The sequence below is a fragment of the Lissotriton helveticus genome, chromosome 8, assembly GCF_964261635.1.
Source record: "Lissotriton helveticus chromosome 8, aLisHel1.1, whole genome shotgun sequence".
Classification (NCBI taxonomy): Eukaryota; Metazoa; Chordata; class Amphibia; order Caudata; family Salamandridae; genus Lissotriton; species Lissotriton helveticus.
Window position 1 is genome coordinate 414,141,069 of NC_136069.1, and position 21,915 is coordinate 414,162,983.

Genomic DNA, 21,915 nt, shown 5'->3' on the forward strand with positions numbered 1-21,915 from the left:
CAGGGGCAATGTGCGGTGCAAACTGCAGTGGCCTCTTGACGAGAGCCCCGGCACTTACGTTTCTACAAATTAAACTCCCTTCAAATCTTGTAACAATGAGAAGAAGCAACGAGACTTTTGCAGCCTTCCCTTGCAGTGCTGACATCACCAGAGCCCTTTACAGGGTGCCATTCGCTCATCCAGTCATAACTACAGACAAACACACCGCAGGAACAGCGTGAAAGCCAAAAGCCGGTGTTTGCTCGACTACTGTGACAAAGGACACAGTGTCAGTCACTAGAAACCGACCTCTGAGTCGACAGATATGAACGGGGAGGGGCAGGCGAGGGTGAGCAGGTCCGATCACAGCTGACTGGCAGGGCGCGCGGGCAGGAGCGGGGCGGAAGGGGCAGTGAATGGTGTCAGCACATCGGCTGAGTACCAGTGTCAGTCCCAAGCATGGGCATACCTCACTGACGGGACCCAGCAAAACGTGTCAAAAGTAAGTGTAAAAGTAATGACGTTTCATGTTCCAAGCACCACATGGAGCTTGTTATCCTGCCTGGTAGTGGAGCGTGAGGTGTCACCTGTGCGTTAATTGCCACCCGCGGATTGCCTGCTGGGTTTTCAGTTTTGCTATAGTTCTGTTCACCTTCGTATCTATTATAGTGACCCGGAGTGCCGTTTAAACACATTCTACGATATGAACCTAAAACCAATACAGAACATTACGCAAATAAGCATACATCTAACAAATACACACGTGAAATATTTTATTTAACTTGCGAACAGGAAAATAGCCAAAGATCTACGTTTTAAAGAAAAAGTTGGAGCTTTTCAAAATTGTATTTCTAAAGACGAAATAATACGCCTCCAATTTCAAATTCTTTTACAGAGCATTTAAAAATTTCAATTTTCCATTTTTCCTTTTTGTATGCATTTATATACCTATTATTTTTTAAATGTTATTTACTTTACTAAACAGTCGCAGACCCTTAGAGACTGCAGACCCCAGATTAAGAACGGCTGGTCCGGAGTCCGCCTTGAAACTAAACAATATGACAGGTTTTTCGTATGGTGTGGGGTACACTGCCCTCAAATTAAGCCACTCTAATGCTACTAATAGTTCTGAAATGATTACAGCAACTAAGAATAAAATAGAGAAAGTTACATACCGCAAAAAAGCGTTGTTTTTTTTACTCAAATGATTACGTCCTTTTCTGGAGAGGGTAATTATTTACCTGATTCCCTGCAATAAATTATTGGTTTATATGAAAGATTCAAGCAGGGTGTACTTTGCTTCAGTTGCCCATTTTAAAGATAAGACATTATGGCAGACTGCATGTTCTTTATGTTGGCTAAATCATATTGTTTACAGTTTTGTATGCGGAATGTTAAATTGAAAGAAATTGAGTACTTTGAAATTTAAACTAAAAATGCCTTAAAATTAATAGTATATCATATGTATATTAAGTTGCAGGGTCAGAGAAACAATGTAAATTAAGTGGCGAATCTTGCTGCCATTTTCCAAAATGAAGGATTGATAAGTAAATATCGTTACTGAAGGGTAGCGTAAATGCAGTAAATACACACATCTTTCCACCACTGCATTTAAAAAGACATTCATTTACCACATCTCCCGCCGCTGAATAATTGCTGTGCTGATATAGTCTTCATCACCTCATGGAGCGTGCTTCTCTGTGCAAGATACTTTTCAATAAATATATGAATGTATGTACATTTTGGTTTAAGTGGTTAAATGAAAGGGTTACAAGAGAGGAGGAGAATGAGGCTTTGTGTAGACTTTCACAGCTTCAGGCAGGCAATCATCAGTGCAAATGAGAGTGAGGTGTGAGGTGCCTTTTGATCAGTTGATCCAAATTTGTATCCCATAAAAAGGAAAAACCTTCTGAGTGTATGTGTCATGCAATAGGTAGCAGCAAACCAAGACGTCGCTTCGAGGCATTTAATTGGTACACGCTCCAAGTCTCTGAGGGGACGGCTTATCTAACCTTTGTACCTTTTTCACTTCGTGCAGAACCACAGGTCACGACCAGAACACTGCCCGATGTGTGAGAGAGAGAGCTGTCTGGAAACAACCCAAACACTGTGAAACATGGCCCAGAACACCGCCATCCAGGCTGCCATTGACCTCACAGCCGGCGCTGCAGGTAACGTGCCACAATGGCTGTGCTTACTTGAATTGATAAGGACAGTGCCAGCACTTTTCAGAAGATTCAAAAATGCCGTATCACTACCAATGGAAGAGTACCGGCACTTCCCTGTAGAGGTGGATTACTACCAATGGAAAAGTGACGGGTCTTTCGAGTAGAAATACATTTCGAAGGTTCAGAATCATGTAAAATCATGTAGAATCGTGTAGTCAGACAACTTTAACTCCAGATTGTTTTCCTAGACTTACCTATAACCAATTCAGATATTGTGTAGACTTTCATTATGAACCATTGAAAACTAAATGAAAACTGATATATTTGGCATAGGACAGGCGAACTTTGGAAAAATACCAAAATGACCAAAAATAGCTGAAAGTTTTTTTAGACAGTCCATATTCTATATTTTCAATGTCGAATTAATTTCCCACTATAGGGAGTCATTTTCTGTCCACTGAAAATATTTCCCAGAATGCACGCAAAAAATCGATATTTAGATTTCTAAAGTAGAAGCACACCACACTGACCACCACCCACCCCACATGGTATACAGACATGAGAGTTGTAATGATCAATATTATAAAACATTTTGGATTCTGAAGCAGTGAATATTTTACTCCAGCACTCTAATCCAGTTTGCTAATATTTGTGAGAGTTTTCAGACTGAATCCTGCCAACATTTAAAACTAAATTGTATTGTATGGCACAGGCCTGTGCAAGCACTTTGCCAACAGAGGCTTGCTTGTCAACCACTTTGGACAAGGGAATGGCTACAATTTATCTAAGCCGACTGAGTGACATTTACACCCCCATCAATAAAATATACAAGTACTGTTAATAATATGAAAAACATCCTGTTCAGTAACCTAAGTCGTGCATTTGTGGCTGTTAATTTACACACACTTGTGACTGTTCATTTACACACACTGCTCTGCCAGAGCCTGCTTCAAAGCAAGATCTTTCTTCAGCATCCATGTAGGGACTGGGAAGCTGTTAACGGGGGCCTCTGTCAAAGCATCAATTTAATTATATGCATATAGATATATGGATATCATGAATTAGTTTCCTTTTTTCAAACACCAGCTCCTCTTCCCTTACTCCTCTGTTTTCCCATGATCCTTGTCACAATGCTGGATGCAGAGGCTCCTGACAGATGCTTCACTTAGCTGGACCTTGGCCCTGTTTATGTCGAAGACACATTAAATGCACCCTGACCTTCCAGTTATAAATCCAGTATGTCTGGAAGGGCTTATTCATTGATAGGCAAGTTTGCAGGTTCAGTGAATGAATGGATGGACAGATGAATAAGAACATGGATGAGTGTGTGCATGGGCTGATGAATATTACTCATACATGTACTCACACACTTATTCATGCAGCTATCCATCCTTGCACTCACCTTGTATCGACATGCGTTTATCCAGGTATTCAGCTAACACGTTAATTCACCCATACACTCATCCATACACTCAATTACTTAATCACTCATTCATACACTCGCTCTCTGCTGATTCTTTCTCTCTTTCACCCACTCATCCTTCAACACAATCAGACACTCAAACTCATCAATCCATAAAGAAGCAATTAGCACCTCCAGAATGCACCATGATGCAAGCAACAATGCAAAGACTGGATGTAGGTCCCACACATGATGTGAGATCCTTTGGCAGCTACGGCTTGTACAAGTACTGGAAAGCAAAGGCAGAAAGGATCCTTACCAGTCCACCTTGTACGAAGGATACTTTACCAAGAGACTACTAAATGAACAGATACATGTCATGGCAGAAGCATGAGTCATTGTAATCACTCACAGCTCAAGCTCCTTTATTTAAACAACTGCAAACTGAGGGTGGCGGTCTCTCAACCGCCCTATTATGACTAAGGCGGTCGGGCCGCCCTGGGACCAGCGCATCCACTGCAACTGCTAGGGAACCGCTGTTCCCTGGCGGTTATGCGGTGGTCCTTAAGCCACAATAAGCTTAGTGGGGCAGCTGTGGCACCGCCAAGCATAATACGAGTTTCCTCACTTCCACATTTTTCATGGCAGTGCAACCACCAGGAAAAGTGTGGCGGTGAGGAAACAAAGCCCCCATGCGCCTCATGCCATGTGGATGCATACAGGAGGACACAACATGCACCCCCTGTGTGCATGCACATCCGTACCTGCACGGCATGGACTGCAGCAGTTCATGCGTGCAAGTACTGCCTTTACATGCCCATTGCGGTGCCTATTTTATAGGCACCGCCCTGGGAACGCCAAAGAACTTCCCGGCAGACTGGAGAAAACTCCAGATCTAGCAGGCGGTTCCTACATGGGTTTGGCTCCCGCACCACAAAACTCTTAATAAGTCCCTGAGTCACAATTTAGAGCCATGATTATTTCCATTCCGCATCCCATATTTCAGGCTCTGTGGGCAACCCCATAAACACTAAATACAGGGAACGCTCTTTCAAATCAGGCACTTCCAGTGAACAGATGGCAATTTAATTCATACATCCCTTCATACTATATACCTTAGGACCCTACCTCTGCATTATACGTATCAGTGTTCAGACAGCAGTGGTCCATGGTCACTATCTCCCACTTCACATTGCTCTCTTGAACCTGTTAATGATATATTTTTTACAGGAACTCTACCTTTTCTGATCTGTACCAGCTGGCTGGTGATCCTGTCTACTGCGACAAACAACATTTTATGTACCTGAATAGCCCATGTATGGAAATGCCTCTTTTTGAATGATCAGCTCCAAAGGCCAGATTAATCATAGGATTGCATTGCGCTTGCCTCATGCAAGGTGATGCAAGGGCAACGCAATCCCTATGTCTCTAAATCTGGAGTAACACAATCAACCAAGTTGCTGCCATGCGTTACTCTGTTCCAGGAACTAGTACCAAAAACGGGTATGGCTCTGATCAGTAAGGCTGAGCCCAATATACTAAATAACAAGAAAAAATGCCAGTACTGATTGTCACTCAGAAATATTTAACCTAAATGAATAAACCATACACATTTAGAAGCTCATTAGTAGCTTGTTTATTTAAAAAATGCACTATTTATATCTCACAACAATTTAACACAATTTTAACAATGAGAAGGAAAAGGGGGAATACATTATGGACAAGGGGGCTGAGAACAGTTCACACAAACGTTCATTCACTCAAACACATATATTTTTGCACAACATACCTCTTTCATACAATCAAATAGGTGCACACACAACAGGGAAAAATCAGTAGACCCAATGGGGAGCACCTGGTCTGCCAAACCAACCAGTTATTGACAATGTTTCTTCATATGTACAACTGGTGTTAATCGATTCAACTTCATTAGTTTAAACACAAGTACATCATATTAATTCAATGTGACAGTGTCACAACACATTGGTAGAAAGACAATTTGGCAGAACCGATGGTCTACGCGTTTCGAGTCCCAACAGTCTTGGGACTCTCCTCAGGACCACACCAATCAGTAATACAGATAGCCTTAGGGCTTTTATGTTAAAGAAGATATTTGCCAAAAATTCTAATGGTGTCCCCCTAAGTCCATTTTCTATATTTGGTAGAGAGCCACACTCGGGATGGCAGCACCTATTCTCCTGCGGCCAGCCGGCGTGGAGATCACCCGCGTTCTTTTAGTGCTACGGTATATTTCTTTTTCGGGCGGGTACGAGTGAATCAACCGCTTGTCTGAGCAGCAAAGCAGTCCCGTTTCAGACAAGCGGTTGATTCACTCGTACCCGAGTTGTTGTGAGATATAAATAGTGCATTTTTTAAATAAACAAGCTACTAATGAGCTTCTAAATGTGTATGGTTTATGCATTTAGGTTAAATATTTCTGAGTGACAGTCAGTACTGGCCTTTTTTCTTGTTATTTAGTACTCTGTTCCAGGAAGGCATTGCATGGGTGAGCTGTGGGTGTTCCCACACACCTGCCCATGTATTTTGGTACATTCCCAGATTTGTCAGCACTGGTAAACCTGGGAATGCGTCGAAATTGTACGCCTTTCCAATAGAGGCGCAACAGAGAGAAATATCTTTATTTCCACTTTCTAAGTGTGTGCTACATTCTGCAGCACACTTAGAAAGAGGAAAAGGGTCCTAAGGATTGTTTTTGTGCAGGAGGCACCCTTGCACCTTGGCGCAAGGGTGCCTACGTTGGCACGAGGATGCTAAGCCACAAGTGCACCAGCTCAAGGCGGGAGCAGGAATGCGCCATATCTCGATAGAGATGGCACAGTCCTGCCCTCTCCATTTGATGCAGCATAGCAAGTTGTCTTTCTGTGTTGCGCTGCGTCAAATGTTGATAAATCTGGGCAAGGATATTTGGGGGAGAACTTTATGGGTCTCTTCCAGTATTGTGATAGGAGCTGTTTGTTTTCTTTGATGGAAAAGGATAAGAAATATCAATAAAGTGCCTGTCTGGTTGGGATGGATCTGTCTTATTGAGGAAGTACTCAGGTGAGATATGGAGAATCAGAGTAAGAAACATTGGAGTGATCTGAACATTTTTATTTCATTTTGAATTGCAAGATCCACAATGGCCTGGAGCAATGATAAGACATATTCGGTATGCTACTTTCAGGCATGCAAGCACCTTTTTAGTCCTCAACTGAATCATGAAATAAATACACTGCCTTAATTCATAGCCTTGGCTTCCAAGAGGTAGAATTTACTAATGAGTTATTTTTGTAATAAACCTTCTCCTCTTTCACCTCATTTGGGATGAATCAGATTGGCCTTCATTCTTTAGATCAAAGCCCTTCTGTAGTGTCCTCATTCCCACTTGAGCTTAGTACGTGTCTGGAATGCTGAAAGAGAATGATGATGTAATAGAATATATGTGTGTTTTTGTGTGTGTGTGTGTGTGTGTGCGCATGTGTGTGTATGCGTAATTTATTATAGTTGGTGCAAAGATGATGCCCTGACTATAGCTATCTACCTTGCGCTTTACCTAACGACCTAAGATGTAAATAAGGAACAAACCCTCCTCTACCTGACTGGCACCTCCTTCATCCATACGGAAACTCCCTCAAGACTCAACAAATTGATGGCGATGTGTCAAAAGATACTATGTGGCAATGAAAAATGAACTGCGGGTTTTTTAAAAAGTCAGCGCACAGCGGGAAAATGCACCGCACGCATGGAGTTAAAAAACCACTCGAGAAAGGCCTCAAGACCAGAAGGATGTACTTTGGAGCTGCATTGCCAGCAAGTGCCATCAGCATGCACTGCCGGATGGAGAATGGCAGTGATGAGGGTGGGGAGAGAGGTGAAAGATTTGCAGTGACTTCCTAGAGTTGGACACTGTGCAAGAAGAGTTACAGATCTGCACTGGAGGAGCGGCAATGAGAAGTGGCAGCCAGTGGGCAAAGGAGAGATGTTTGCTGATGATTTGATAGAACAGTTGATGCAGTTACTGTGCTTGATTAGTGAAAAGGGCAGAGACTGGGCACAGTGATGTGAACACGGACAGACTATGGGGTCTGCAGTTCCTGAAGGAGATGAAGAATTCAGCTTAGGGGTGTGATGGAAGTGTAATGAGATTTGTTTGCTGATTTCAAGGTCTAGATCAGTGGTGATTTGCCAACTGGAGTCAAGGGTGCTGTAAAAGAAAATATGAACACATGCCAATTGGTGGTCTGCAAGTATTTATTATTACTAAAACAAAATGTGTCTGTGAATCAAAGAGTCAGGAGACAATTGGATATCCTAGCACCACATGAACATAAAATCTATCATAAAAGCAGAGACAAGATACAAGACACAAATGTATATGTTTTCATACATAGGTCATTTGGGTGCTTGAGATAAAACTAAAACAAAGACAATACAACCGTACAGGGTCAGAAGTCATGGGATAGTGTACAAACTACCTTCAATTTTTTTAATTTTTTTTATTTTCTTTATTGTTCAGTTCATAGCAAATAATACTTACAAATCAATTATTTAAATCATTGATGCGAACACAAATTACACAATAAAAATGACAAACCGCAGAAAAAAGAAACAAACATAGGAGGTAATTGCTATTCAAACGACAGCCCCATATGCTGTAGCATGGGCCCCCAAATTTGTGCCCCCAGCTTTTTCTTCTTCAATAACTTGATACTATACCAGCTAAATTCCAGGTTGAATACATTATAAAACTTTGTTCGCCACATTTCAAACGATGGTGCTTCAGGCTGAAGCCACATGGAAGCAATGCACAATCGAGCAACTGCAACAGCCATAAATATCTAAATGGATAGCAAACCTGAGCAGAGTGAATACCCTCCCCCACCCCTGTTAACATTACCTCTCTGGAGATACACACATTAACCCCTGTAATCTGAGTTAAGAATTGGCAACAAACTACCTTTAAAATGATACAAAAATGTAATTCAGGACAGACCGAGCTATTTAGAATGTTCTCCCTGAGGTATCAGACAGGAGAGCGAAGCTTTACACGTCAAGGACGAGCACAAACCTTGTGGTATTGCTTAGCACAGATCAGAAAAATAGATACAGCTGCAGTAGTTACGCTATGGCAATATTTACAACTTCCCATCACTGCCCTATTTTTGAGCCGCCTGGTTGATTGCTATTTTCCGCAATGGCGGGTGCATTTTTTTTTAGTATCTTCCGAGTTTTAAATTGACCAGTTGTTAATGGTCAACTGCATTTTCGAATAGTTAGGACACTCTGCAGTGCAAGCAACAGACGCTTGTCGTTAACTAGTGTGAGTGGCTAAATCTGTCCTGGAAATGTCATTCCACTGGATGTCGCCTTGTGCGGGAGGACACTGGAGATCGCTGTCACTATCCATGGAGTGCGTCATCACCCATCAGAATCTGCATGAGCTTCCGGCTAATGTCTCATTCGAAGCACTTGAGGCTCGCGACCCCTTCAATGTATCAAAGAGGGACAATCTGGCAGCCATAAGCAAGGCCTGAAGGGGGCGTTGTTTGTAAATGGAAAAGTACTGCAGTGAGCATGCGCATATGCCTGCTTAATACTGAAGAGAGGAGGACAGTGAGTAGTACTGAGACTAGATGTTGGCTCTTCACACAAGTGTAGACATGTTTCCAGGTGCCTAATAAGGAGCATGCCCAGAGCTAGTAGTGCTGTTTAAAGACAAAAAGGAAACTTGATCCATTATTCACCACTATAAAGCAGAGGGTGCTTTATAGTGCACCTGCTTAGGGATGTGTCCTATTGTACTAATGATCAGTTTATGAGTGATCTGCTTAAAAACATATTCAATGTATTGAAACTGGCCATGAAGGCGTTTTTATGTGTTAAGTGTATGCTTTCCTTTTGATCGGGTGTCTTAGGAATTTAGGGCCAGATGTAGGTGAAATAGATTTACCAATTTTAAATTACCGAATTTTACCGATTCGGTAAAATAAAGCCCCCTACATGCCAATCACCTATTTACCGATCGGTAACGGCCGAAAATACCGATTTTCGGCCGTTACCGACCAACCTACATCGGGCCCTTAGTTCCTGCATTTGTTGGTTGCATGTGCCGAATTGGTGAAGATAACTACTGTTAGTATACAATTTCTCAAGTTCATCTGTGTGGATTTGAGTGCTCCTGGTGTATGAGACATCTTTGGAGGATCATGACAGCTGCCAAAAATTGACATATGTCCCATCGGCCATTAACATTATTGTACGTTTAATACAGCAGGATATCTAACACTTTTAGCCCTTGAAGCATTATGATGAACTCTTTGTAATCTAAATGCAGCTCACACAATCTTGCTGTAAAACTATTGCCTTTCTGCAGCCTGTAAACTCTAAACATTCTACAGGAGCAGTGCAAATGTTCATTTTGTCAGTGTAGGACCATTCAGGGGTGTAACATTGTCTCCTTCACTGACTTACATAGGTTAAATCCCACTTACATGCAAATTAGAGAGCATTTTAAGGCTCTTTTTCTGCTACCCTTGACAAACCATAAGCAGCTTGTGGTGTTTTTCATTGTACCCAGAAGTACAGGTCAAAGAACTGCTTTTGATCCCTAGATGATCGCGTTACAGATGATGAGGTGTTCTGCATGGATCAATGCTCTCTCCAGTTCATGACGTTGGCAAGCAATTGTCGCGGGTGTTTATATGCTTGTAAACAAACTTGCCAACTGAGCTAAAAGTCATATAGAAATATAGTTTTCAAAATGTAACTCCAATGTAAGCATTTGTCTGCCTAAATACAAAGATGACTATTGAAAAAGGATAAACAATAAATTACAAGAACAAAAGAGGATAAGCAAGCTACCAGTGGTACTATGACAAAGTTATATGTAAAATGTGCTATATCACAGAAATTGTCTTCCAACCATCTTCTGGTAAGTGTGCCAGTCTGACCAGGAGAGGAAATTAGGCTTGGGGACCCTCATACTCTAGTTTATTAGGCAAACCAATTGGTGTTCTGGTAGGTTGTACCTGGTTTTGTTGGTGGATTTGAGTATTCTCAAATTGCTGCTACTACTTTTTGATGGTTGTTGGTCCTTTTTTTTCGAAGCTTGTGTGCTATTGTGACTAGTTCTTATTTTGCTGGGAAGGTGTTTCTCCTTTTTCTTGTCATGAGCTATAACTGACTGGGTCAGTTTCGGGATTCATGGAGACCCGGGCCATATTTGGCAACAGTGACAATTGTCACGGGGCGTGGCCAGCCGGGCAACAAGGCGGGCGCAACTTGCTAGAGCTCCGCTAGCGAGACCCCGACTTATCCTGAAATTCCCCTTAATGTGTGGTGGGCACCTGCCAACGTGGAGCGGAGGAGCTGCGCGACTGCCCGGAGACACCGCCGGTGAAGCCTGCAGCGGGCGGAGGTACCGGAGCGCCGAGAGATTGCTGCAGAGGGGGAGCTGCTGTCGGGCTGCTGTGAAGTGCGCGAAGCCCGGCCGAGCCCCGTAGCGGAAGGGACCTGCAGTTGCTGGTGCGGACAACCCCTGCCCGCGGTGCTGAACTACGGAGGACACCTGGGGAGCCCCGCGGCGGCCCTGGATCGCTGACCGGGGCGCTGACCCGCCTGCCGGGGGTGTCTCGTGGTGCCCGTGAGTGGACTGACCGGCGCACCGCCATTTTGAGGCCCATTGCGCCTGCCGCTGTGAGCTCCTGACGGTTGGCGGGTCCTGTGGCGGAGAGTTGGGCGCCCGGCCCGTGGCCAGTGGAGCAGGGAGGCGACATCCTGCGGCGCCTGACGGCCGGAGGCAGCAAGAGGACTCTGGGGTGAGCCGGGAAAGACGAAGGAGAGAGGGAACGGAGCCGCCCGACCTCGCCGTGGGGTGCCCGGAGAACAGACGGCACGACAAGGCGCTGAGAGCCCGCTGCTGAGGGGGCGCTGTTGGCGGACTGCTGCGGGGGGCGCGAAGCCTGACCGGGCCCTCGTAGCGGAGGGGGCCTGATGCTGCCGTTGCGGATGAGCCCGCGCCCGTGAATAAGGGAGAGTGTTCGGGGAGCGCGGCGGAGGCGCCGGACCCCCCCCGCTGGGGCGCGGACTGGCCTGTGGAAGGTGCCTCACGAGGCCCAGGGGGGACCAGGACTCTGAGCCGCCATTTTGGGGTTGCCCGTACATACCCCTGTTGCAGAACGTGAGTGCGCACCTGACCGATGGCGGGCCCTGGGGGCAGCGGCCGCGGGGTCGGGCGCCGGATCTGCCGCTGCCTGAGAGAGGGGGTGAAGCCCTGCAGCGCCCGATGCCAGGGAGCCCCCACGGTGAGCGGAGAGAGCCGGGAGCGGGGAGCACGAGGGTGTCCAGGACTGGAGGACTAACCCAGAGAGGCTCTAGAGGCTCTAGAGGGGAGCAGTGGAGTTCCGGAGGACAGTCACCTGGCGCTGCCTAGACGAGAGCCACCAGCGGCGAGTGGGCTAGTACATAGCCCCCGACAGTAACACTGCAGCCGTCCGCGGGTTGGGACTCACGGCACACGGGGCACGGTTGCTGGCGCACAAACCTGGGCCCCCCCTGGGAAGCGACCCGCGCTCCCGCCATCATCCGCGTTGGAGCGGACCTCACAGTAGTCCACAGGCGCTCCCTCCTTGCACTGCCCACTGAGAGAGCACCCACAATGCCCTGCTAGTGTGGACGGAGATCACTTGGGAACCAACCGTATGGTGGCTAGCGATCGGCGCCCATTGACGTGAGACGCACGTAAAGGACTTCTGAAGGAGTGGACCACCACTGGCAACCCGGAGGGAGACAGGCTGACGAGACCCCGCTGCCCGGAGGTCGCACCGGATCACCGTGCACACGGGAGTGCGGATGCCCACGGCACAGCAAATTGCTATGGGTCGATTGAAGGACAAAGCGCTGCTGCGGCAGCAGGAGGCGAGTGGACAGGATGCGACGCAGGATCAGCGACGGGCAGCCGTAGACCCCACAGCTGTACTAGCGGCGAAAATGGACACAGTTCTAGCGGAAGTGGAACGCATAGGGGAGACTCTGGAGCAAACTAAGACGTCGCTGGAGGGGCGGATCGACAAAGTGACATCCGATTTCACACTGCTGCACGCCGACCATCGAAAACTGGCGGAGACCGTCACAGAGCAGCGCCAAATGGTTCAGGACATCCAACCGGTGGTGCACAGCCACGCAGCGGCCCTACAAGACCTGATAGACAGAGTCCATGAGCTAGAGGATCACGCCGAGGATGCCGAAGGGCGCTCTCGGTGCAACAACGTCCGGGTAGTAGGCCTGCCGGAAGGAGAAGAAGGGACGGCACCAGAACGATACACTGAGATGTGGCTCAAGGAGATCCTGCCGCCCGGAGTACTCTCCCCGCAATTCGTGGTGGAACGGGCACACAGAGTGCCTGTGCAGGCCTGGAGGGTGGGAGACAGACCCCGCCCGTTCCTCTTCAAACTCCTCAACTATAGAGACCGGGACACGGTGCTCCGGGAAACACGGAAGCTGAACGACCTGCAAGTGGGCAATAGTCAAGTTATGTTTTTCCCGGACTATACTGCGGCGACCCAAAGGAGACGGAGCTCGTACTTGGCAGTGAAAAGACAACTCAGAGACCTGAGCCTGCCCTACTCACTGCTCTTCCCCTCACGGCTGCGTGTAGTGGCAAAAGAGGGCACACGCTTCTTCGACACCCCAGCGGACGTCTGGGACTGTTTGGAGGAAACCGGGCAGTGGTCCGGGACGAGGCCGACGGATCCGGAAGGCGGCGGATGGCAGGAACAACGCTTCAGGAGGAGGAGAAGGCGGAGAGGGGCCAGACGAGCGACAGGCATGGGACAAGCGGCGCCAAGCCCGGAGAAGATACAACAAGAGCGACAGGAGGTATTGGAGGCTGTGGCCACGCTGGGCGCGGGTTCGGGCCGCGAAGGGCCTGACCATGGTCGATGCGACGGAGGCGTCATCAGCGGATCCTCTTCGCTGTCCACTGCGCTGTCGGATGACATCCTGCCGCCGGAGGTGACGCCCCAGACAGCGGACTACATAGTGTGACATGCGAAGGAAACATGATGAACTATTGCATGGCAGATGTCCTTGAACACAGATCCTCTGTATCCTTTGAAAGACTATGGTAGCACACGGATTGATAACTTTGCTGGCCCACTGGCCTGGGTACACATAGACATAGCCACAGGGCATGCCAATGCGCTGCAAGTGCGTGGACACGTGATTCACCTGGGTCACAAATGCATGCGCTGCCGCATCGGGAGGCGCTACGGGGTGGCTCGCGCTGGTTAGTACGCTCCACTGGGGGCGGCGGCCCTCACACACCATAACTGCGTTGGGGCTCATCTGAGGGAGCTCCATGACGGCACCACCGACTGCGCATTCCCCACACGCACCCACATTGCGTTTATAGTACATTAGGCGGTTGCTACACATTGCGCTCGCAATAAGCTAAGCCATAGTTTGATTGAACAGTTTGGACACATCCCCCGTTGGGGATACACCCACAAAGTTATGACTTTAACCACAGTTCTTAAGTTTCAGATGCAGTCACTAGTGCCTCCTGACAGAGAACCCACTCCCGGGCCTCCCATGATACGCCCCAGCCCCCCCGGGTGACCACAACACGATACCTCACATGGCACGCACTGATATCATGACCTGGAACATTCGGGGCATGCACACCCCATCGCGCCGATACTCTGTTTTTGCGTATATGCAGCGTCACCACACTGGGATAGCGCTCCTCCAAGAAACACAAGTCTCGAGTAGAGCTGGACAGGCTCTGCAGGCGTTGGCGGGGACAAACTTATGGCACTACTTACTCAGCGCACGCGCGGGGTACTCTGATATGGGTGAAGGCAGGGGTCCCATTCCAACACACAGACACGCAGGTAGATGCGGAAGGGCGATACACATTAGTAAGGGGGAGGATTAACGGGCAAGACATACTGCTGAGATCCATTTATGCCCCTAATACGGAGCAGCCTGCCTTCCTGGCGTCCCTAAATCAAACCCTTCAACAATACGCGGGCCTACCCTGGTTGCTAGGTGGCGACTACAACATGGTACTGAACACGCAGTTAGATAGCTGATACCCACCCCTGCGGGCGGCGGCTGCGTCCTCGCTGGCACAGACGTTTAGAGACTGGCTGACGCACTGGGACATTCAGGACCTTTGGCGAGCACAACACCCCACAGACAAGCTATACTCCTACTACTCGCCGGTACATGGCCTACATGTTAGATTAGATAGGATAGTGGGATCTCCGTCCCTGCTCCCGCTCATGGCCAAGTCGGAGTATTTAGGCAGGACGCACTCAGACCATAACCCCCTGATATTCCAAATTAGCTGGGCGGCAGACCGACCACCGGTGCCCACATGGCAACTGCAGGCGGCTGCGCTAGAGTATGCGGAGTTCAGGTCGTCCCTGGGGGGCGCCATCCTCTCCTACTTTGAGGACAATGAGGGCACGGCAAGCGACCCCTTGGTGGAGTGGGATGCACATAAGGTTACCATACGGGGGCAATGCATAGGGGCTACGTGGAACATCCGAGCGCAACTATCAACGTCTCTGACCCGCATAGAATCTGAACTACAGCAGTACGAACGGGAGGGAGAAGTTGCGGGTAGGCATGCGCTTGTATTGGAGGGATTGCGGAATGAACATGCGGTCCTAATCAAACGGTTACGGTGCCACAACTATGCGGCGCATACAGCCCGGACACACGCGAAAGCGGACAGAGCCGGACGTTTGCTCGCTTGGCTGATACAGGCCGCGGAGGGTGCCAACAGGAGCCATCCGGTTGGATAATGGCACTGTGGTATACACGCAGCGTGACATACACAGGGCATTCACGGAGTATTACCGAGACCTTTACAAGGCCCAGGGCTCTGGCCGGGAGGACACAGTGGCTGCCTTCTTGGGGCTTGTCACATTGCCCACGGTTGTTGCCGCAAAGAGGGAGGAACTCGGAGCCCCGCTCACGCTAGAGGAGGTAGGGGACGCGATCCAGGCGTTAGCAGCTGGGAAAACGCCGGGGCCGGACGGTCTGCCGGCGGAATATTACAAGGCAAACAGAGACATCTTATCGCCGAGGCTGCTTAAGATGTACCAGGAGGCGATAGCCGAGGGCCGATTACCGTCCTCGCTGCGGGAAGCATTTCTGGTGTCCCTGCCCAAGCCGGATAGGGACCCAATGTCCCTGGGCTCCTATCGCCCACTGGCGATGCTCAACACGGACTATAAAATATTGGCCAAGATACTCGCCGAGCGCCTGGCGCCGCTGGTCTATCATCTGGTCTACCCGGATCAAAATGGCTTTGTTCCGGTACGGTCAACGTCTCTGAACCTCAGAAGATACTTCCGAGTAGCGGCAGAGGCGACGACGGCTTGGCCCGGGGCGGGATGCCTGATATTGTATCTGGAGAAGGCCTTCGATAGCCTCGAGTGGGGATACCTCCGGGCGGTGCTGGAGACGTTTGAACTGGACAGGGAATTCCTAGAGATGGTGGGGCTCCTGTACCGGAACACCGTGGTCCGCGTCCGCTCGGGGCCATATGTTTCGGAGGAGGTGGCAATAGGCAGAGGCACCCGGCAGGGATAACCCCTGTCGCCACTACTCTTCGCGCTGGCCATTGAGCCTCTAGCGGCAGCTATGCGGCAACTGCTGGATGATGGGATCCCGCTAGGAGATGGCACGCATCAGGTGTCCCTATACGCAGACGATCTCCTGATATTTGTCAGGGACATGCACAACATGCCGGAACAGCTTGCCCCACTCTTAAGTCAATTTGCTGCCTTCTCGGGGCTCCGAGTTAACGCGGGCAAGTCCTGTCTCTTCGCATTCAATAGTGAGACGCCAGACCCAGAATACACCCTCCATGGTGTACGAGTGAGATGGTGCCCGGACACGTTCAAATACTTGGGGATCCAGGTATATCGACAGTCGGTGGACCTGATGGACGGGAACTTAGGCAGGGCGGTCAACGCGCTCAGGGCGCAAGTAGGCTTCTAGTCCACGCTTCCTCTGACGACCACGGGCAGGGTCGCCCTAGCTAAGATGGTGATGCTCCCTCGCCTCCTTTACTACTTCACAAATCTCCCGCTGTTCGTGCCCGCGACTTTCTTCTCCAAGCTTAACGGGAATCTGCGCGACTTTGTATGGGGCGCGTCCCGACACCGGCTGGCCTTGGGGAAGCTATTTCTCCCCATAGACAGGGGCGGCCTGGCTGCCCCCTGCTTTGAGCATTACTACCTGGCAGCGCAGCTCCAGTGGATTGCACGCTGGCTGGCAGACAGGGGGAGAGAGGACACTGCCACAGAGGAGCCGCCTTACGCCTTGGAGCGGATCACCGCGCTGTTCCACCCGCTGGCAGACAGGGCCAAACCTGCCCCGCTCCTACTGGGGGTGGCGTATCGGTGCTTCCGCAGGGCACTATATCTCACAAGGAAAGTACTCCCGTACGCGTCCGCAGTGCCGTTGGAGGGCTCACCGGGAGGCGAGGGAGTCCTTACACACCGCATGCTCAAGCACTGGCAGGAGGCGGAGGTGCAGACGCTGGGGGACCTCTATCAAGATGACGCCCTGATCCCATTCGAGTCGCTAGTCGCGGAGACCGGGCTTCCCCCGGGGGGATTCCTAATGCACAGATCGCTCATAGCCCGGATGGCGATGAGGTGGGGTGACATGGCGGAGGAGCCAGCGCAGCATCTGGTGATCCAGTACCTCCACGTCATGGGCAAGGGCAAACACCTCGTTAAGTGGTTTGCCCCGTTTCTGCGTCTACACACAGAACTAGACCTAGCCCCCCTCCGAGGGAAATGGGAGCGAGACATGGGGAGGACGCTGGTGGACAGAGAATGGGAGCAAGTTCTCAAAAGCCCGGTGCGCATACCCAGAAACATGCGCTTCCGCCAGATCCAAGTTTATATAGTCCACAGGGCCTACTTCACCGGGTTTAATTAACAAATACTTCCATAGGGCAGATGCGGCTTGCCCCAGATGCGGCGAGATCGCTGCGGACCTCCTTCACCTCCTGTGGCGTTGTCCGAGGCTTGGTGATTACTGGGGAGAGATACACGCCAGGCTTGTGCAATGCACTGGTCGCGACGTCCCATGCGACTGGCCAGTGTTCCTCTTGCATCATTTCAAACGGCCCCCTAGAGCCAAAGCGTCGTCCAGATTCCTGGACCTGGGGATGATCACGGCGGTGCGACTCCTGACGAAAAGATGGAAGGCGAGGGAACCGCCCAGTGTACGGGCGTGGACCCTGTCTCTCCTTTCGTGGGGTCGAGCGGAATGGACCGCCATCAGGAGGGAGGAAACGATGGGGTTGCGCAAGGAGCCCATGGCGGACCGTTGGGAAAGTATGCTTAATGCACTCCAGGTGGCAGAGACAGAGGCGGCTGTGGGTAGGGTTGAGGGCATGGAGGGGGGAGTAGAGAACCAGGGCGAGGGAGGCGCAGCGACTACCAACGACAGCAGCGGCGGCAGCAGCGGCACTGACACCAACGCGCAGGCGAGTGCCCATAATAGAGACGATGGGAGGGTGTAGTGACCGGGGGGTACACACGGGTGTCAGCTGAAGAAGAGGGAGGGGCGCGAAGAGCCGACCAGACCACCCGAGAGGTGCAACGCACATTCACGGGGGGAGGGGTTGGGGGGAGAGGGGGTCCCGGGGTGGAGCATGGGGGACTGATCTGTACTGTGCATAGGTGTTATGACTGCATCTTGTTTCTCTTTATTGTTTCTTCGCTACAAATGTTGTGGTTACAACTGAGTAGGGTTTATATGAACTGGCAATTCAGGTGGAGTGATGGCGCAAAGACTCACATGCACTGCGGACATGCACGAGAGACTGGTGCTCAACTGCTCCTTGCATAGGACACAACGATCTAATGTCTTTGCAGCGATAGATGTCGCCAGTATACTGATAAAGGAACATTGGGATGGTTGTAACCATTAGTGTAAGCACTGTCTACAAGAGCGCCCATTGTGATTTTTGAAATTGTCTACTACCAAATGGCAATAAAAAGAGTTGACAAAAAAAACAGTGACAATTGTCATTTCTGACTGTTTCTCTTTTAGACTAAGTTACAGTAAATGAGTGTTCTCAATTTTTGTATACACAACCACACTACGGGGACATAGTATTCATCGAGCAGAGTAAAATAGTGATCCCGTTTTGCAAATCTGTTTTCCAGAAGTAAATGAATGCATAAATGAATGAGTTTGCTTTGTGTAGGTCACAGCTACTCCTAGGAGTGTCCCAGCATTGAGGACTGCGGAGCAAATCAAACTAAACCTTAACACCAGTTATTGAGAAGAGAACAGCTACGTTTTCAGTTTCATACGAAAATGTGATTTGGGACCTAGGGTACAAAGCTTGAGTGGAAGCTGCTTCTAAGACTTAGCTGGCAGAAAGGGAAAAGTACGCCCCCCCACCCTTCCTTCCAATTGCTCCTGACCCATGGCACTACCACCAGGGTAGCCTTGGCTCAGCGAAGCTCTTTTGATGGACGATGAGGTAAAAAGCTTTCCAAGACATAAGGGGAGCCTGGAAATGACAATGAACCAAGACTAAAGACTTCAAGAGGATGCGCTTCTCAATTGTCAGCCAATGAGGGTGAAAATAAAGCGGCAAGACTAAATGAGTAGCTGCATCCTGTACTACCTGAAGCCATCTAAGCAGGCCTTTCAACAGACCTAGCAGCAGAGAAGCGTCGCCGCACTGGCTCAGAGCCATCAACTGAAAACTAAAACAATATGGTACTGAGCCAGGGGTTGCAGGGAGGGGCGGGCCGGGGCATTGGAGGGGGGATGAGGAGTGGTATGTGCACTTTTAAGTGCCCGTGTAAGTTTGGCCGGCCGTCTCAGCCCGGTCAAACTGACATGCACACTTAGGTTTCTCCAACCTGGCTCTATTGTACAGCTGGGTTGGAGAAGCAGCACAGACTTCCTGTGCCTAAGCGAGCGTCTTTCCAGCCCACTCAGGCCAATCCCCACACTGCTCTCATGCTTGAGAGCAGCATGGGGATTGGATGGGGAGTCCGATGCTGTCCCAGGAACCACTGGGACCAGGAAGAGAGGAGCACGAGGTGGCCGGCAGCACAAGGTAAGTCTTTTTTTTTAAATTTGTACTATTAACCCCAACATCACCCACTCTACCCCGCGTGCCCCTCACGGGCCCCCCTCTCCACCCCACTCCCTCCATCCACCCCACCGGTTTTTGTCTCTGACGCCACTGGCCCTAGGTAAAGGGCATTAGGGCTCTAAGGGAGCTGAAGCTCGGCTGCAAGAAACTGGAAAAATGCTGGCGGCGCTCTTATTGCCCTATTGCTAAGGGAATATTACGTACAGCTCAGAGGGAGTATTATGCCAGCATCAGGATGGCTAAGAGTGAATACTATGCGGGTAGGATCTCTAAGGCCAACAATAACAGTAGGTAATTTTTTGCTATTGTCAACAGCTTCCTTTCCCCCTGTGCTGAGCAACCAATAGTGCCATCCTCTGCGGATTGGTGCGAGGAATTGTTCTTATTCTTTGAAAATAAAATAGCAGGGATTCAGGCTAGTCTGCGCACCGCATGTCTCAGTCACAGCTCTTTAGCCCTAGAACATTCCCCACCTTCCTTTCCCACTATTCACTACTTTAGGGAATTTTCCCCACCATCTGCAGTCGACACCCTGGCAGTTCTAAAAACCATGAAATCTGGATCACCTACTGACCCCTGCCCCGCGCGTGTCCTTGGAGGGGTGGCGGAGGTGCTCTGCCACAAGGTCACTGAAATCATTAGTCTCTCATTTAGGACGGCGACAGTCCCCGAGTGCTGGAAGCAGGCCAAACATCTGCCTCTGCTGAAGAAATCGGGTTTGGACCCTGCAGTTCCTGCTAACTACCGGCCAATCTCTCTGTTGCCAATATTGGCCAAGGTATGCGAGAAGATTGCTTTCCGGCAACTGAACACTTTTGTGGAAACCTCTCATGCCCTCCATCCTGCTCAGTCCGGATTCCGCACTGCACACAGCACAGAATCTGCTTTGGTGGAAATATCCGAGGCTATTAGGGCGTGTCTGGATGCGGGCGGCAGAGCAGCTCTAATATTATTGGACCTCTCTGCCACGTTCGACATGGTCCCCCATCAGCTTCTCCTTACCCATCTGTCAACTATTGGCATTACCGGTTCAGCCTTAGAGTGGCTGACGTCATTTCTTCTTAACCGGACGCAGCAGGAATGGCAACCACCCTTTTCGTCATCGGCTAAGCTTCTTTCCACTGGGGTGCCCCAGGGGTCGACTTTAAGTCCGTTATTGTTTAATATATATCTGACCCCTTTGATTTTTTGGGCTGAACAACTGGGCGCTAAAATACTAGCCTACGCTGATGACACGCAGTTGCTGTTCACTTGGTCGGCCACGGATATGGACACCTCTTCCGCCCGGACCTGTCTTTCCTCAGTCTTCAATTGGCTGGCATCTGCCTAGCTAAAATGTAATAAAGACAAATCTGAAATTCTACTCTACGGGCAGTTCCCCCCACATTTCAGAGAATCTTTGTGGCCTTCGGACATTCCATCTCCCAGCTCTGTGGGCTATCCGGCTAAAAACCTGGGGGTATGGTTCGGGGAAGATTTAAAATTTGAGGAACATATTAAGAAACTCACATGCGGTTGCTTTGGTACTCTCAAAGCCCTCCGCAAATGTTTTCCTCTTCTTCCCAGAGTAGTGAAAGAAACAGTGACGAGAGCTCTCATTCTCTCTTGCCTTGATTATGCTAATGCCCTGTTCATCGGCATCCCGACTTTTCTGACCAATCGCCTTCAGATAATACAAAATGCGGCTGCCAGACTCCTTTTTAACATCTCAAGAAAGACCAGCGTCCGTTGCCATCTGCGCAGCCTGCATTGGCTTCCAGTCTCCCAACGGATTATATTTAAGTCACTTACCTTTGCACACAGAGCTGTTTATGAGCAGGGCCCACTTTACCTGAGGAAACGTTTTTTGTTATACCTTCCTACCCGCCCCCTCCGTTCTGCCACTCAATTTCGGCTGGCGGTTCCACGCTTCAAACGTTCCCGTCTTCGTGGACAGTCTATTGCCGTGAAAGCAGCAGCTGCCTGGAATTCTCTACCTCTGGCTCTTCGCGCTAATCAGAACTTTAATCTCTTCAAAAAAGCACTCAAGACCCATCTTTTCAAAATGGTGTTGTCATTTTCTTCCCTTTTCTGTAGAGTTGTCTCTTCATAACTCCCCCTCCGCGCCAGGATACTCCTGAGTAATTGAGCGCGTTATAAAACCACCCATAACATAACATTAGCATGGTCCAAACTGAAATTTATCAACCCGTGAACCATTGTCTTCCTAG

General features: G+C 49.4%; 1 protein-coding gene across 1 annotated transcript in view; it reads left to right on the plus strand.

The window, feature by feature from the left end:
• Positions 1 to 263: 263 nt before the first annotated feature.
• LOC144772723 (mitochondrial ornithine transporter 1-like) overlaps positions 264 to 21,915 on the plus strand; it is a 184,160-nt gene continuing 162,508 nt past the window's right edge. The window contains exons 1-2 of the mRNA XM_078657249.1: positions 264 to 481; positions 2,018 to 2,150. Coding sequence (XP_078513375.1) covers positions 2,096 to 2,150 — 55 coding nt within the window. The 5' untranslated portion in view covers positions 264 to 481; positions 2,018 to 2,095. The remainder of the gene's footprint in view (positions 482 to 2,017; positions 2,151 to 21,915) is intronic.